Raw genomic sequence first — 18,656 nt, forward strand, 5'->3', positions numbered from 1 at the left:
ATGCCTGTGACTAATTTGGCCCCTGCTCTGAGAGTGAGCTGTCCCATTTAAAATGAAGTGGTCACTATTGTCAGAATTGGGGTCGACTTGTACATTTATTTCACCAATAAACCACTGAAATGTTGCAGACTTTCATCTCGTCCTGCGTCTTCCTTCATTTCCGTTGCAATGCAGTTCAAAAAACCTTCACGCGCCTGTACTCGGAGTGGAGACGGATTTGTCTCCTGGCTTAATTGGGGTCTCTGTGCAACATTTTTCACTCTTCCCCACCGTTTGTGTGTTTCGCCGATCTGTTTGTCTGTAAATTAAGTCATATTATATATAAAATTATTATAACTATTATTCAGGTGCTGAGGTGTCCTTGAGCAAGACACCTCACCCCTGGGTGCTGTTGTTTGGGTGGCAGCGTACTGCTCCTAGATATGTCAGGGACTAGGATGGGAAAATACAGAGAACTAATTTCCCTCAAAGGGATCTATAAAAAAAAAAATTCCCTGCATTGCACAGAGATCCACGCACTGAATTTAATTTCCACTGTACTGTCTCGTCCCTTTACAACCAATTAACTTCCTCCAAACGTGCCCTTCTGTTCTTATCATGACAAACGGAGACGGCAGCACGGAATAATTGGATGCAAATCAGGTTTTAATGATGCTAGGAATCATTATCGTTTTCATTCATAATGAGAAAATAATGATTACAAAAATAAAACAGCGTTTGGGCAGAGCATTATGGGAAATGGAACGTATTTACACATTCTGTCTCACAGCTTTACAAATGGAGGTACATTTGTTCTGTCAGTCTGTGAATACGCCGGATGGTGACTCGAGAAAGACATATATTATCATCTATCTAAACGAACCTGAGATTTAAAAATAAAAAGAGTTTTCATATACTTTGACTATCAGTTACCCTCTTGAAAACTGAAAGGAGACTTGGGGGGTGGGGGGGGGGGGAAGTTAAAAAGTACTCACAAATTAACTTCCAGGCAAATGGAATGAAGCCCAACTTCGTATCAAGCGTCACTACAACAACGTAGTATAATAGTGCCTGAGCAATTACTAAAGAAAATAATATTCTGCAATACCCATTATAGAAATTGGTATTTGCAACTGCAATGTTAAATGGAATGCATCCCCTCATCGGAACTAATTTGTATCAAATCACTGATTTTCGGTTGTCCTGATATATGTGGATGACTCTCTGAGTTACAATATGAAGGATACAAATGGCCACTTATAGACATGACTTTACAAAGTATATTGTCAATCTAAGTGATCACAGTGTTAATAGACTGCATAGTAAGTAACATGTTACATGGAGTACTACCAGAGCCCGTACATAAAAACATTGTTCAAAAACTGAAAAAAATACTCTCCCCTTTTAAACCCACACTCATATCCAAACCTAAATGTACACAGAAAAAGAACAATAATAATAGCAATAATAATAATAAAAAATAAAATAAAATAAAACAAAATAAACAACCAACAAAGGCAGGTCTTTAATGCTGGACCTGCCTTTGTTGGTCGTTTCGCCCAAATAAATTTCACCATTCCTCGTGGCATTCGCCTCAAATACAACACTGACATTGCTGAGCTCACCTGCCATAGTCAAATAACACGTGTAACGCAAACAAACTCAGACAAAAACTAGGCGTGCTGTATTGGAGAAAAATACCTGCTTATTTAAAATAAGGGCTGCAATATCCGCGGCTGAATTTATGATGACAGTTCAAATAAGATTCCAACTCTGGATCCTTTCAGAGCAGACATGATCCGATCAGGACTCAAATAAAACCATATTTAAACCGGCAGACTAAATCCTTTTTTTCCTTTTTTTTTGGGGGGGGCGCTGGGTGGAATAACGTTTCTAGTGTCTCTCTCATGCCGTTTTCTTGCGTAGTACAAAGTAGATGATGGAGGAGATGAAGGTGAGGGCGAAGGCGATCCAGGCCAGGATGTAGGAGTGACCGTACCAGCCTTCGGGTTCGTTGTTGTGGAAGCGGTCCGTGTAGATGGAGGCCGCGATCATGATGCACAGGCCTGGGGAGGGAGAAAAGTATGCAATACGGATGTCAGACGGACGCTTTCACAGCGTGGAACAGCAGAATCAAAGACAAATAGGAGGGGGAAAAAAAACAAGAATGTAAAATGATTCTGCAGAGGGTTTGTAATGCCCCCGCCTGCTGGGGGAAAAAAAAGGGACTGTTTTCAACTAAACACACTATGATGAAAATATCTCTTTAAGTGCTCACAGGCCAGAAACTGGAAGAGGCCGGAGAGGGTGAATCTCTGTCCTTTGTTGAGGGTGAAGAGCTGAGCCACGAACACAAAGATGCCCAGGATGGAGAAGATGCAGGCGAGCACCGAGCTGGCCTGCACTGCCTGGAGGTACTCTGCAGGGGGCGCCAGAGAAAGACAGCGAGAGAGAGAGAGAGAGAGAGAGAGAGAGAGAGAGAGAGAGAGAGAGACACACACAGACACACAGTCAGGGATGGGAAGTCAGCGGGTTCCCGAGCAGCCGCTAAACCTCAAAGGGCCACAACATCAACGTCTAACCCTTGGAGTGACAGTTTTGGAGTGTGGCCCTCGGGATTGACTGATCGCAAAAGCCATGGAGCCCAAAAAGGCTCAACTGGATTTAACGTCCCCCTTTTCCACTCGCAAAACAGGAATCAGGGAGCTTCATACGAGAGTTCCCTAATACTCAACCAACAGATGCTCCGAAGAAAGGAAATAGAGAGTGACAAGTGACTTTTTTTTCTTGTTTTTTTTTTTATGACTCACCCTGGGAGTAGGGGTATCCCGAGGGAATGTCCGTGTAGTTCCACACCCCATTGATTTGGACCCACCTGGCCCAGATGTCGGTGGACATGGTGTCCGTCATCCACCAGGCCTTGAGGGACGGAGAGATGGAGAAATTTGCCGTAAGACATGGAGGGAAGGGGGCTACAAGGCAGATGCTGATGATTACATGACTAATGAACACTCACAGGCTTGTTTTTTTTTTTTTAGCTCCTGTGACTCATCGCCTCAGATCGAAAAGGGAAACATTTTTATGAAAGGCGGAGTACGGTGAAAGCAGTTACGAGGCTTGTTATTTATTTTGAGAGAGGACGAGAACTTTATGTTTGTTTATGCGCGCGCTCGCAGTCCCTGTGTTCCAACAGGCATCTGGAGGAGCTCCGGGCGAAGAACAGACGGCGGCCTATGGGTGGAATGCTCATCCGCAGAATATGGCGGCATTCCTCCGACACTCTCAGATATGCCACTCATTGCGGCACACAATGGAATCTCACATACACAAGTATGCGTGTATGTGCAGGCACGACATAGGGAGCTTCGTTTACACACACACACACACACACACACACACACACACACACACACACACACTAAGGGGAATGATGACGGCTCGCGCGTCGCCCGCCGTGCAGGTATGGCAGAGATTTCGACAATGCGGCTGTTGATGGAAGAAGCGGTGAAGGGCCCCGCTGATGGACGGGAGACAGTCACTCGCTGGCCTTCAATCACGTGGCGAGGGGAAACAAGGGGATTACACCGCCACGGCCAGTCAGCTAAGATAGCCGCCGTGCGTGTTGGGTGTGTCACGTGTGTGTGTGTGTGTGTGTGTGTGTGTGTGCACGTGGCGCCTTCTACTTACATTGTCGATGGTGGCCACCAGCAGCAGGATGATGTCGATGATGTGAAGGACAAAGATGGCGGCGAGGAGAACCAACATGGCGGACTATTCTGTGAAAGCAGAGAGGAAGTCTGAGGGGAAGCGGGAGAGCTAGAGAGAGCTAGAGAGAGAGGGAGAGAGAGCGAGAGAGAGAGAGAGAGAGAATACGTTTAAAACTCGTTCCTCTGCTTTTCGTTCATACAGTACAAGCACCTCCACACAGACACACACAAATATGTGAGTTTGTGTCTTGTGTCAATAAAAACAATTGACAGTGCCAGGCACACACACACACACACACACACACACACACGTAACCAACACTCCCCTGGGGTGGGTGTGGCTCTGTTAATTAAAAAAAACTCTTGAGTTTTAGCTCAAAAAATGTCTCTTAATGCATCAAAGGACGGGTCTCTCTGTTGGGAGACAGGTACTTGTGCGTGTGTTACCGTGGCGATAGTGATCTGCCAGGAAACGTCTAGTCAGTCTACTATCGTCTTTACTCTCGGGTCAAACGGGGAAGGGTAGATGGAGGGAATGCTTGTTAACAGAGCAGGTTTATTGGGGCGGGCGGATGGGTTGGGGCTTGTCTGTGGAGCTTTGTAAAACACACACACACACACACACACGCGCGCGCACACACGCACTCACACACACACACACACACACACACACACACACACACACACGTACACACAGCACTCCTTAAAATAACTGTAAAGAATACCTGCTCCACAGCCTTCTGCACCCCCCCCCCCCCCCCCCCACACACACACTACACGCTCTTTCAAATAATCACACACACACACTAAAACACTCATTCAAACTAGACAAGGTTATCTAGCAAAACAAGATGTTCATCGTTGCATTTTAAATCTGCAAATATAGTGAAATGTTGAAATCTCCCTGTGTAAACACACCTCGCATGACGCTGCCCCTCCCTAAATAATTCTGTTGGAGTCAGTAATGTGGACTGCTCTACTTAAGCACTTTGGTTTTCCACTATTTTCCAAGTGGTGCCCTTGAGTCATCGTATTATTGCATTTGAAGTGTATTTATTATTGCATTTAATGAGAAAGAAGAAGAAGCATCGGGAATGTATTAGTTTCTCTCTAGGGCGAAAGGAGTGGTCACAGGGCTGGGTCCACTCGCGCTGCTTCCCTCCCATGCTCTCTCTCACTCTTACACACACACACACACACTCTTGTGCACATGCACTACATCCCAAGGTGTTTCCCCCCACCCACCCTTTACTTCCATTCTCCAAAAGCCTATAATTATGAGCAAGTGCTTCTGACAATGACTCTTGAGTTCTTAAATATTTGCGCTCTCTCTCTTTCTCTCTCTCTATCTATATATACACAGTATATATATATATATATATATATATATATATATATATATATATATATATATATATACTCTTTTTGGCCCGTTTCGTTGCATGAGCTGCACTTACTGATATTCAAGCTGTTTTACAATTTTTTCTATATATACTGTATATATATATATATATATAAATATTCATATATATAATCTTATCTTACAGTGCATTATATTAAACATTTTCTCTCTCCCTCACTCTCTCTCTCTCTCTCTCTATCTATATATATACAGTATATATATACACAGTATCTATATATATACAGTATATGTATATATATATATATAGAGAGAGAGAGAGAGAGTGAGGGAGAGAGAAAATGTTTAATATAATGCACTGTAAGATAAGATTATATATATGAATATATATGTATATATATATATATATATATATATATATATATATATATATATATATATATATATATATATATATATATACAGTATATATAGCAAAAATTGTAAAACAGCTTGAATATCAGTAAGTGCAGCTCATGCAACCAAACGGGCCAAAAAGTTCACTCCTTGAGTTCTTCAAAAGACATATTGAGGAACTCTCTGGATTCAAAGGCGTAATCCCTCCCATGTTGTTCCCAAAAACAAGGTGTGTCAGGCGGTCCCTTCTCGGGGCCCTTGGATCTTAGCCCTGGGATATGCTACAACCTCATTCCACCAAAAATCGATACAAGATGCAAACGCTCAGGTCTGCTCGGTTGAATGCTTTTTGTCAATTCTAAGCAAAGTGACCTTTCCACATTTCTTTTGAATTTATATATATATATATATATATATATATATATTCTTTAAATAACAAATCTTCTTCAGAGAACCTGAGCACATCTGCAGGACCTGGAAGAAGAACCATTCCCAGGCGGTAGGAAGCCCTCTGAGAAAACGCTGCCTATCTTGATAGAACGGAGAAGCGAATTAAGTGTGATTTAAAGGGTCCGGCAAACAACCTGCCCGGCCATGAGTCGCCACGCTGGAAGGAGGGGGATAAAGTTAAACGTGACTTACTGTTTTGTTGACCGCTGCCTTTCCGAGCCGGGTGTCGTCCCTGCTGCTCTCTGGGCGACAGAGTTTCGGAGTCAGTCTGAAAGCACAAACTGCTCACTGCCAACTTTTACCCTGCCCTCTTTTCCCATCCACACTCCTCTCCCTCTCTCCCTCCCTCCCTCCTTCTAACTATGCCGCTCCCCTTTTTTCATTCTTTCCTCTTCTCACTTACCACTCTGCTTGTGCGTCTCGACCCCCCTCTCTATCTTGTGGTCAACTTTATTTTCCCTGTGTTTGTGTGTGCGTGCGTCTCTCTCTCTCTCTCTCTCTCTCTCTCTCTCTCTCTCTCTCTTTTATTATCCATCTCAGTCATTTCGTCAAAATAATATTTGACTCCAATTTTTCAACACCTTTTGCGCCTGGGCTTCAAGACTCAAGAGCCAAGATTCAAGAGTTTTATTTGTCACACACACACATATACGTACGTGTTTCATGTGTTGGTCACTGAAAGAAAAAGCTGATGTTGGTGATGCTTCTCGTGGAAAATCAGCCGCGGTGACTCACTGACGTTTGAGGGGGGAACTCCCATAACACCGGACAATGACTAAAAGAGAAAAGAAAAAAATACACATGTGCTGCCATGGCGACGGACGGCAGCCCGGCCAAATCGAAATCACATTGTTACTGCTGTATACAGTTTACACACACACACACACACACACACACACACACACACACACACACACAGGAACACACAGGAACACACATACACACAAACAAGAGAGTGCAGAGGCACTTCCTGATCCACACCCTCTCCCTTTTCCCGCTCTCTCTCTGCCGAGGAAGGGTTGTCAGGATGAAGGAATGCAGTCGGTTGGGAGGGAGGAAGGAGGCGGGGGCACGGAGGGGTGCAAGTCATAGCTTGAGCGGGTGAGAGAGAGAGATAGAGAGATGCAGAGGAAGGGCCGGAGATATTTCACACAGCTCAGAGCCCATAATCACCCGTTCTTCAGCGTCACTTCGCGGTTGATGGGGTTTGAAATGACTCACGGTGATCCCATGACACCAAGTCGGCCGAGTCTTCCTGCGCAGTGCGCGGGCATCACCCCGACTGAGGCGCTGACAAGGAGGTGCGGCTTGGAAGTTTGGAGAAGTTGCCCCCTTTTTTCTCTCCAATTAAACAAAAACAAAACGGAGGTAATTGTTTTTGGAGCCAAGGAAGAGCGACTAAAAGTCAGCGCTCAGCTTCAACAACAAGCACAAGCACAAACAAGCACAAACCAAGCCAGAAGTGTTGGCGTAGTCGTGGACCTAAATTTCCACAGCCACATTTAAACAATTCCAAAGTCAGCCTTAAAAACGTATCAAGGATTAAAGGACTTGTGTCTCAGCGGAATTCGGAAAAACTTGTCCGTGCATTCACGTTAAGTAGTCTAGACTATTGTAACGGTGTCTCACTCTCCTTCTCAGATCTTCACACTGGCTTTTCTCTCCGTCAAACAACTGATTTCTAAATACTACTATTGGTTTATAAAGCACAGAATGGTTGAGGGCCAAAATACATTTCTGATCTTCTGCTACGTCATGAACCATCCAGACCTCTCAGGTCGTCTGGGACAGGTACTGCTTCCCGTCCCCGCAGTCAAAACTAGACATGGAGAAGCAGCGTTCAGTTTTTATGCACCAACATATCTGGAACAAACTGCAGGTCTGCTGCAACTCTCACCTCTTTGAAATCAATGGCGAAGACTTTTATGTTTGCCGCTGTCTTTTTCCTAACTAAAATATATTTATTTCTTGCACTGCACTGTCACTTTAACTCGATTTTAACTTCTATTTCTTAACTTCATAATATGTTCTTCCTGTTACAATGTGTCTCTTTTGCACTACGCATTCTATGTGTTCTATTTTTTTAAATTGTATCCATTCTAGATCCTTTAATAACGTGTTTCTTTGCACTTTGTCTTAATGCTTCTTATGTTTTATGTAAAGCACTTCGAATTGCCTTGATGTTGAAATGTGCTATACAAATAAACTTGCCTAGTCTTGCCTCCTGTCATTTTGCATTGACCTTTTTTTGTGATTTTTAGAAAAGCACAAGCACAAGCAAAGACTTCCCCCTACATTTCGACATCAGCAAGAGTGATTCTTGGTTCATAAAATAGTTAATATATTTACGATTCCTTTAAAAAAACGCGGTAAAAGTTGGACTCCCTCAATGCAGAACTACATGTATCCCTGCTTAGAGCTTCCCACTCGCCCCCTGACCTTACAGCTGGTGTTTGGTGGCTGATGCACACTGAGCTTCTCTCTCTAGGATCAAAGATTTTGAATAGTTTATAGTGGGTTCAATTGTGCCAGATGATTGCAGATCATCTCAGTCAGACCTGAACTGCTTTAAGAAGAGACACTGGATAGACTAGTTCCAGCATTTACTTGTACAAACAATTTAAGTAATCACACAAACACATGGGTACAGACACAATACAAACAATTTAGTGAAAGTCAAGCACCTACAAAGTCCAGCGTTCTCAAGTCAAGAGGGAGTTCCAGTGTTCAAGGGCAAAACATTATAGGAAGTTAGGTCAGTAGGTCAGTCAGTAGGTAGGTCAGTAGGTAGGTCAGTAGGTAGGTCAGTAGGCAGGCAGAAGGGATGCAATGGTACAGTGGGCCCACGGTTTGGTATGTATCACGTTTTTGGGGCCACGGTAACAGTATGGTTTCAGTATCTTTATATTTAAGAATTGTATTTATTTTTTTAATTAAAGTTGGTGTAAAACATGTTTTTATAGTCGTCTGTCATAAATATCCGGTGTAATGCTCTGTGTGTATGACTGTGCATGAGTGCATGTGTTGTGGCGTGTGTGCCGTGTGATCAATAAAGAATCTTCCTCCGCCTGTGGGCGGTTCATTCATGTGTTGTTATAATTTGCATAAATTAATCTGATTGGAGGGGAGGTGTCCAGGATAGTGGGCAATTCAAATATATGTTTTTGTTAATATTTATTTATTAATATGTATATAATATTTTAAATAAGTTTCACAATAAAAATAAAAAATAAATCCAGTACTATAATTCCTTTTTTGTGTGTAGAACAGGTATAAACAGTATTCTTCACACATATATAATAACAGTAAAATAACTCATTGAAATAAAACCTCACAGTCAGACCAGCGCATGTGTGCCTTTGCTTTCTGAACCAGTGGGTGCGCTCCTTTTCTGCCAGGGCACCTGGGGCATAGGCCATCTCTGACATGGAGGGGGAAACATTTGTCGGCGGCAGGAGACGGCAACTTAAACAAACAACACGACTTAATATTGTGAAACTTGAGGGGAAAAAAGAACGGCTCATTAGTTGGTACAGAGGCAACCCAGTCTCGCTGGGTGATGAGCCGTTCAAGACAATTCGTAATAAAGAGGCATTATTATTTTCAGACTGGACACCTTGATTGACTGCACTCTTTGCAAAAACATTTCTACGTCGCTTTGTTTCGTAAGACTACTTGTATCTCGGTAGCTAGGTAGGTAGGTAGGTAGGTAGGTAGGTAGGTACTATAGGTAGGAAGATTTTGTCCAAGGTACAGACAGTTAAAGCCAGAAAGCAGAGTACCTGGTCAGCCTCAGGGCTGCTTCAAACATGAGCCACATCAGTAATAACAGGTTCCCAAAAACAATTTACCTGTCTGACCTCAGAGGCAGGTCTTGGCATTCTAAACATGGAGACTTCTTAGCATTCTATGCTGGGATAGTGCTGCGGCTGCATTTTGGTGGGTGTTACCGTCATGCTGGACACACTTCTTACCACACACATACCCATGACAGATTCATTGGTTTTTGATTTAGGGTTGCCATGGAAATGATCCATTTTCTAACATCGTGAGTGTGTTGAGGCCCCATGTGTCAGGATGTTTGTCATAGCCCTGGTTGAAATGTTGAAATGCTCGACAACATGACAGAAGACAAGGCCTTGGCATCGTTTCAGATTCCCGCGCCAGGGAAGAACCCATTTCCGCGCCATTAAACATCGAATCGCTGGCGTGTTGAAGACAAAACCCAAAACAACCACGTGGGGCGGGTTGCTGGCTCTGAATATAATAGGGCTTTGAAACAAAAGAGGGAACAACCTCTTAGAGTTGCGTCCGCGTGCACTTCACCTTGAGAGTGCTGCGCAATATCCTGCGAGTGCATTCCAGTCGGTTACCGCCGAAGAATGTCGATGTGAGCTGTTCCAGTGGGACTCTGCAGCTTCAGACACAAAATCAGTATCACCTTCCACCGCCCCCCAAATAAAATGTGTTGTACTTCTGCCACGCCTAGCGCGACAATATCCCTTGCTGTCAGCGGTCCAGTGGGCGCCACTCATCCCATGTGCTTTGGTGATGGGCGAACGACAGACAGATGGGGCGACACGGACGTATACTAATTGATGTGTTGTTATCTAATTCCAGTGCTTCAACGCTTAAGTCATGGGTATGACATGCCGATGAGGCTCGGATTGACTCCTACCGAGCTGCGCGGAGAGGGAGAGACTTGAGAGGGCGGCGTGAGAAACTCTGAATGCGGCCAAACCGGTTTCCGCCCTAGGTGGAGCGAACCCCACCTTGCAGGTGAGCTAAGAGGTATGGACCGCGGCTCCCTCGGGCCTCCACCTTCCGCAGAGCATCTCCTGCAGAGGAAGGGGGTGAAGGTGTTCATTCAAAACCCGTTTTAAGAACAGCACCAGCACACGCCTCCGGAGCAAAAGATACAGTTTGACGAGGTTGTGCAAGAAGCCGGGGCCTTCATCTCATGGCGTGTTTGGCGTGTGGAGGAAAATACCACCGTGAAGGGCGGGGGGCGGGCCAGTGCAAAGAATTGACCAATAGTGCGGCTGCGGGTGCGGACTTATGAGTCGCTAAACTCAACAATTGGCTCTTTGTCATCCTCCGTTTCTGATCAGTACTGGAAAAACCAGAGTTGTAAAGGAGAGCACTTCACTTACAGCAGACACCTTATTGTCAGAAAGGTGTCGATGTGCCCATCCACTGGAAAGCACTCGAAAAAAGGTTTCGCTGCTTCAGGGCAGATCCATAATTTGAGGCACACACCGGTCAATCTGCTGAGCTGTGGTCTCCACTATTCTCTGTTATTATAGACTGGTGAAGTGTTTTAGCTTGTACGCTACCAATGATGCGACTGCTTTACAATGGCTGCATTGTGTGAACGCAGTGGATGTATTTTGTACATCTATTGGAGCCGGATCGCCCTTCCCAATCCTCACTGTTGGCCGTCGGCCGTTGTGAAGTCAACATTCCTATTTCATGCAAGTTCACGTGTCTGCAGCAGACATTTTGAAACGCTCTTGGCGAACAAGACAATCACGCTGACAACAACAGAGACGACGCGATGCCAACCGATGAACTTAGACTCTGTAGCTTCGCGGTGTTAGAAAAAACAGATCTTAATTAAGCTGTTGGCGAGGGAGCCCGGGCGACAGAGAATTTCCACAGGGTCGTGCGAAAGGAGTGCCTGGCGGAGCGGCAGCGGGCGCATGCCAAGGGAATGAGCGCCACCGCAGCCACGGCCACGCCGCTTTTACACAATAGCAAAGCCCTCTGTCTGTGGGCACTCCCGCTCGCCCGGTCGCTCGCCCGGCTCTCCCTCTCTTGCACAACGTCACTCCCTGCCCCTGTCATTTCTAAATTCCTCTTGTAAAGAAGCGACCCCGGGAGTATATTTAAAGGATTTGCAGAGGTAATTTGGAAGGCTCTAGCGGTGTATGTGTGTGTGTATGTGTGTGCGTGTGTGTGTGTGTGTGTGTGTGTGTGTGTATGTGTGTGTGTGTGTGTGTGTGTGTTTGTGTATGTGTGTGCAGGAGGCATAGAGTGGTGTTGAAACACACACACACACACACACACACACACACACACACACACACACACTCATCGTTTCTCTCTCTCTCTCTCTCTCTCTCTCTGTCTTTCTCTCTCTCTCTCTCTCTCTTTCCCGTCTTTCTTCAGCTACTATCTCTGCTCCAATGAGCTCATTGTTGTGTGTCATTATTTTGGAACAGAAAACTTGTACACTAGCTTTGGTTACTATTGAATTATTCTTCCTCCAGTCACCTATTTTCTTTTTGGAAACCGCTTCTTGCGTTGATTTGTGATGTTATTCCTCGGGTTCTCTTGAGGATACAACATTGAAATCCTTTGGACATGACACGCCCCCTCCGCCTCTAGAATCCATTTCTGCCTCATGCAACGTGATGTTGATGCTGAAAGAAGTCACAATGGAGGCTTTTGGAGAGATGGAGAACACATACACACATGCACACACACACACACACACACACACACACACACACACACACACACACACACATACACACATCCTAGAATGCCAGCGTTGTGCTGGCACAAAGAGAGATTCGACGCTTCCTCAATTCTCACTTGGCCGGGGGAATTCCGGCAGACCACGTCCTCGAGCTATAAGCGTGAGTGTGTGTGTGTGTGTGTGTGTTTGCCACTGAGAAATAGATGAGAACTAGACGTTTCAATCGAATGAAGACATTCAAAACACTACACCCATGAAAGCACAGGTCATGTCCTTCTGTGCCTTTAATTGTGTTTGTTTTAGTTTTTCCTCAGAATAACATTTTGCCCATCATGTGATCAAGTGTGTGTGTGTGTGTGTGTGTGTGTGTGTGTGTGTGTGTGTGTATGATGTAAACCTCTTTCTGTTGTGACGGTGTCCTGTTGCCACTGTTTACATTCAACAATAACAAAAGAACTCCTCCTATTTTGAGTTGAGCCGCCTGTTTCCATGGTTACCAGTTGGAGGTTTTCATGCTTAATCCACTCCCTCATCCCGAGTTTTTCTCTTTCTCTCTCACTCTTTCTCAGATGCAGTTTTCTTTGCCTCCTCCCTGTTGCTGCTACATTTAACTTTCCTTGCGTGTGATTCCTCCTTAATATGGGCGGGTTTCTGCTCCTCCTTTTTTCAGCACCACCCCCTTCTCCCTCTCTCTCTCTCTCTCTCTCTCTCTCTCTCTCTCTCTCTCTCTCTCTCTCTCTCAATGAAAGCCAGACGTGCCCGCTGTACTCCCACTTTTGAATTGGCCCCCGCTGGAAGAAAAACAACTTCTTGCCTGTATCTAGGCAACTCCAAATATGAGTCATCCCTCTGCCGCGCCCATCATCAACCGATCCTCCCCTTATGCACAAACACACACACACACACACACACACACACACACACACACACACACACACACACATACACACACACACGCACACAGATATCAAAATAGATTGACACACAGACACACCAACACACGTACACTTATCCCTCTGCTTTTGGGTAAGACCAGAGGTTTGGTTACACACACACACACACACACACACACACACACACACACACACACACACACACACACACACACACACACACACACACACACCACACAGGTGTGTATCCCTCTCCGTTAGAGGTTTGGTCGATGGGTAGATGGTAAACTTGGTCCTGTTCTTCTTGTTCATAAAACGTCTCCGTGGGTTCAGCATCTTTCTTTTTCTAAACTCCTTTTTAAGTAACAGCGAGAAAATGGCGTCGCCGGCTTTAGTTTAATACCAGCGTGACCCCGTCGCAAGGACTGCGGCCCGTCTGGGCACGGCCGCTGGTTGCCAGATGCTGGACTTGGCAGCACATTTATTCATTGTAATCTCCTGGGGTAGTTGTTTTACTTTGTGGTAAATGAAACCGACACCATGGCATGGGCGTTCTGCGAAACAAAATGTGGAAGTTCAAACTTTTAGGTGGCTGATAGATTTGAGCTGGCTTCCTTCCCCCCCCCCCCCCCATTTTAGAAATCCATTTCATGCCCCCTGAAAATTTTTTGACCAATATTACTTGTTCTTATCAACATAATGCACTGTGATGCTCAGCCATGTACTCATTCTGAGTCGCTTTGGACAAAGGTGTCCATTAAATGACACCATTTAATGAAATATAATGTAATGTAATGCAATGTAATTTAATATATTTAAGATAGTCAAGGTGGCCCAGTTAGGCCTATAGATTAAGACATTACATAATATTTAATACTATAATAGAATAGAATAGAATGGTGTATGATTTACATAATATATAATATTATAAATCCTACATTATTATATGATATGATATGATATGATATGATATGATATTATATTATACGACATTATACTATATTATATTATATTATATTTTATTATATTATGTTATATTATATTTTATTATATAATATTATATAATATTTTATTATATTATGTTATATTATATTTTATTATATAATATTATATTATATTTAATTATATTATATTATATTATATTTTATTATATTATGTTATATTATATTTTATTATATTATATTATATTCGGACGTCACGTTTCACAGCCCTCGGCCTATGACACTGCTGCCCTCTGGTGGCAACAGTGATGAACGACGTCACCGACTAGGACTTAAAAACTGAAAGCAGCGTACAGTAAGTCTCAACCACAGCTGTTTTCAAAAACAATGATGTACATTTTATTAAAATATATATATATTTGATGTATAAAAAAAACAATTTGATTAGAACTACACCCCGTGACAGCCTTTTGAGAGGAATTGGCCAATTAAGTTTAATTAGGGGGCTGGTGTGTCACACCTGTGACGCCCGGAAGTCTTCAAAGTGACCACGGGTCAGCCTCGTTTGGACCCAGTGTTTTGCTGCACTTACACACACACTACTGACGAAATGCACTCAAAACAAAGCGGACGCTATGGCGGCGTCCTTCTCGTTTACACCGTCGCAACAAGCTTAAACTTTGTAGGCGACTGTCGACCTCCGACGAAGCCCAGCCCTGACTCATCAATACAGCCCGACGTCTCCGGCGCTGCTCCGGCCAACCACCGGGACGGGTGGAGGACGTGGCGGACCAAACTGCTCGCTCATGACTGGGACGACGGGCCCGTGGGACGCAGCCACCAGCGGGGCTCCAAGCAGAGCCTGGTGGCGGAGAGGTTCAGGCCCTTTGGAGGGAACGTTGGATCCCACCCCAAGAAACCCGCCCCTCCGCCGACCTTTGAACCCAGGTTGAGGCTTTCGGGCGGCAAAAGCGGCCAGGTCCGTGACAGGGCGAGGGCCGTGGCCCGTCCTATAATTAACCCTCATAATAAAGAATGTAATCCAGGGAAAATTTACAATGGCAAGTTTTATATTGCCGGCCACATTGGGACAAGCAGACCTACTTTGGGATACCAATCGGATGCAAGTAAGTCGCTGAGTGTTAAATGGTCCCACTAAAAGACTGTACAGCATCAAATTGTGTTTAAAGTGATAATACGCAAGTTTGTTATGTTTAAAAAAAAAACCCCAAAAAAAACACTTTATACTTTATTCATTGGTGGCGGGGTCCAGCACCAGTAAGGGCACAAGAAGTGAAAGGCAGGCGTGGTGGTAGCCAGTTGTGGTCAGTAAATGGAGGAATAATATCGGTAATGGGTCAACCTTCACCAAAAAGAACAGCACCCTCCCCAAACTACAGCTTGTTTAACCACCGTTCGGACTAACGACCAGCTCTCCGACCAGTCTGTATTGTACGTTACGTACAGTACCTTGGCGTCTCGGCGTCAAGCATTCTAATCGCGCATCATCCTTTATACCCTGTATATACAATATAGGCTGTATACGTCTCCTCTCATCATTCAGTCTCGTTCCCGCAGTCTGTCAGTATTCACTACAGTAGCGTTTGCAATCGCCACGCCCCCTTATTGTGAACTAACACTGATCCTCTTAACGACCTGGTCCTTGGAATTGAACTCGGTCGTAAAGTGAGGAGTACCTGTACATCATTCGGGTGAACCGGGGGGACGACAACAAAAAACACTTGTTTAGAATGGATTTCTGGTACCCAACAGAGATCTTCTGGAATTCCCACTTCCATCAAAGCCCCTCATTGCTAATTGGCTACACTCTACTAGTAAGAAGAAATGGCTCAAGGATTTTGGATTGAATTCAAATGCTTTACAATTATAACTCACTTTATTTGTAAGGGTGATGGATATCGTTCTCAATAATTGTCTAACTAGGGTTAGAATGTCATTAAATAAAGTGTCTAAATGAATATTGATTGATGTGACTGATAAGTTGCAATCATTTTTATTCTAGAATGCTTAAAGGCTTTCATTGGAAGGTTAACGTAATGGTTGGAAGGTGGAAAACCACTGCCATCTACATGATTTTTTTTCTTTCTTTGGCCGAAGTATAATTGCAAAGATGACAAGCTTCTGTTTTTTGTTTCCCCTCCACGGAAGGCCAGGTGAAAACCAGAGACCAGGTGGGTCCCAACCCAGAGGAGAGCTGGCGGAGGTTGGAGCCCTTGGTGGAGTGTGGCGATGAAGCCATGACCCTCACCGTCAAAAGAAGGCGAGCAGCACCGCTGCTGCTCCACCAAGGTGACGCCTGCACTGTGTAGCCTATACTGTAGTCCTGATGCGTATAGAAAGAGGTGCGATTCTCCTCGGCTAAATGGAAGCGTTCAGAAGTGAGTTCATTTTAATGCAGGGGTTTTGTGTTCTCTCGCCTTGTCCGCCTCTCAGTTAACGGCTCGGCCTTCTCCCTGTCCCAGCTGCCCTCCGAGTGTGGCTACTCTGTCCAGAGGGCGCGGGGAGACCTGAGTGTCAGGGCTCCTTATGACGCATGCCACATCACACAAGAGGTACACAAACTAGTTTCCGGCCTCACCCTGTGCACGGATCATCATCTTCACCGCATATGCCGCATTTTCCGGATAAATGTGTGTTTCAAGCAGCCCTGCTTACGATAGAGTACTCTTCCTTTGGTGTGTTGTCAGGACGGCAGCTATGTGCTGCCCCTGCTGTGGAGAGGGATTCCAGTGAAGATGTCCTGTCCAGTTCCCCACATCCAGCCTCCAGACCTCGACCCTCCCTCCCTCTGCTGCTTCACCCACAAGATGGCTGTCACACTGCGGGATCCGTCGGCTTCAGAGGAGATCAGAGTGAAAGGTAACGTGAACGTGACCAATAGCTGTGGTCCCGGTCCTGTGCTGAAATATTTAAGTTCCTGAGTCAAGTGTTTCCCCTCTGTGATTAACACTTGTCCCCCCTTAGTGAGAGGACACTGGACTCCGCTGTCGGTGCTTGTCGAGCACTGTGGCTACACTGTAGACCGACGAGCTGGAGAGCTTCTGATAGCTGCTCCATTCATCAACTGTGGCGTCACAATTAATGTGTGTTTTGAATCTGACATTTTCCATTTCTCAGTCATGTTCAATGCTGTGTTTTTACATCCGGTCTCACAGAAAGCCCCTGTTCTCCCGCAGGATGCCAAATTCACCCTTTCCCTCCAAATCGGCGAGAAGGCAGTCACACTGATCTGCCCCATCCCTCAACCGGCAGAATTCCCACAAACCAATCGAACTTTGATCGACGGCCCTCGCCATCCAATCACGGGTACAGTGACGCCGGTACCAGACAATTTGCAACCTTTGCTCTGGGCCCCACCTTTCTACCTGGCCCCGGCGTACTACCCGCACCCTTCATATCCTTACAAGTTCCCCGTTCCTCATTCATATGATGGAAATGTCCCTTCCACACTGAAAACCACACCTCCTTCTCAAAGCCAACCAGCAGTTACTTCTATGCACCAGCAGATTTACCAGCACGGCTCCGCCTTCCAGATGCGTCCCAGTGGCGCGTACGCAGAGTTTCACAAACCCCAGGCCTCTCTGCCAAGGCCGGGGGAAACAAAAGATTCAAGTCAAGCAGCTTCTCCCTCGAGCCCTCCGGAGCACTATGAAGCCACACATCCTCCGTCCACTGGGTCCGTTTCGACGCAGGCTGAAGCCCCTGCTCTCCTGCCGCCAAGGCACACTTTCAGTCAGTACTACCACTTCTACCATCACCCTAAAATCCCTGTGAACTCTGGTCAATTCTCTCAACCAATGCGGGAGGCTGCTTCCCCTTCACAGGTTCAGGATGCAAAACTTGAGCCTAGTCAAGGAGACCCCTATTTTTCAGAGCTCTACTCTTACCAGCACCCTTACCACCTGCCACACATCCCTGTGGGTGAGATCGGAGGACTGGACCACCCCAGTCGGGCCACAGTTGCCACAAAAATCTCACCCATCAATCCTCCCACTGTGGGGCCCAGTACCTCTGCACACCCACCTCCTAACATCCCTCACTACCCTATCTATGTCAATTATTACAATGGCAATCCATTTTTGCCCAACCCCAACTATCTCAGCCAGCCGCCACAATTGCAAGCTCCATCGCAACACGTGGCTCAAGGCCCCGTTGTCGCACCGCCTGGCAGCCCAGGTGAACCACACCTGTATAACAGCCTAAAATGGGTCCCGGGTCAGCTTGTATCAGGAGATGAAAGTGTGGAAAGGCAGGTGGAGTTGGCCAACAGACCCTCCCGCCCCCCCTCTTTTGCAGCCTTCAAGCATCTTCCCCTCAAATCATCACCCAACAACAATGACGGATCAGGCCCTGTTGCTGTTCCTCCTTCTGCAGGGCAACCTTCCCCTACTACTCCACCCCCTCATCCTCTCCACTCCTACTACC

The 18,656-nt window shown here is 45.5% G+C and overlaps 1 protein-coding gene across 1 annotated transcript; it reads right to left on the minus strand.

The window, feature by feature from the left end:
• Window positions 1-624: 624 nt before the first annotated feature.
• Window positions 625-6,214, minus strand: LOC307236626 (epithelial membrane protein 1). Its single transcript, XM_080009100.1, has 5 exons — window positions 6,085-6,214; window positions 3,667-3,805; window positions 2,790-2,898; window positions 2,258-2,398; window positions 625-2,045 (listed from the first exon to the last, which is right to left on the minus strand). Exons 2-5 carry the CDS (start codon window positions 3,742-3,744, stop codon window positions 1,885-1,887), a joined length of 489 nt encoding a protein of 162 aa, XP_079865226.1. The 5' UTR covers window positions 3,745-3,805; window positions 6,085-6,214; the 3' UTR covers window positions 625-1,884.
• Window positions 6,215-18,656: the final 12,442 nt, after the last annotated feature.

This window comes from Zeus faber (assembly GCF_960531495.2).
Source record: "Zeus faber genome assembly, chromosome: 11".
Classification (NCBI taxonomy): Eukaryota; Metazoa; Chordata; class Actinopteri; order Zeiformes; family Zeidae; genus Zeus; species Zeus faber.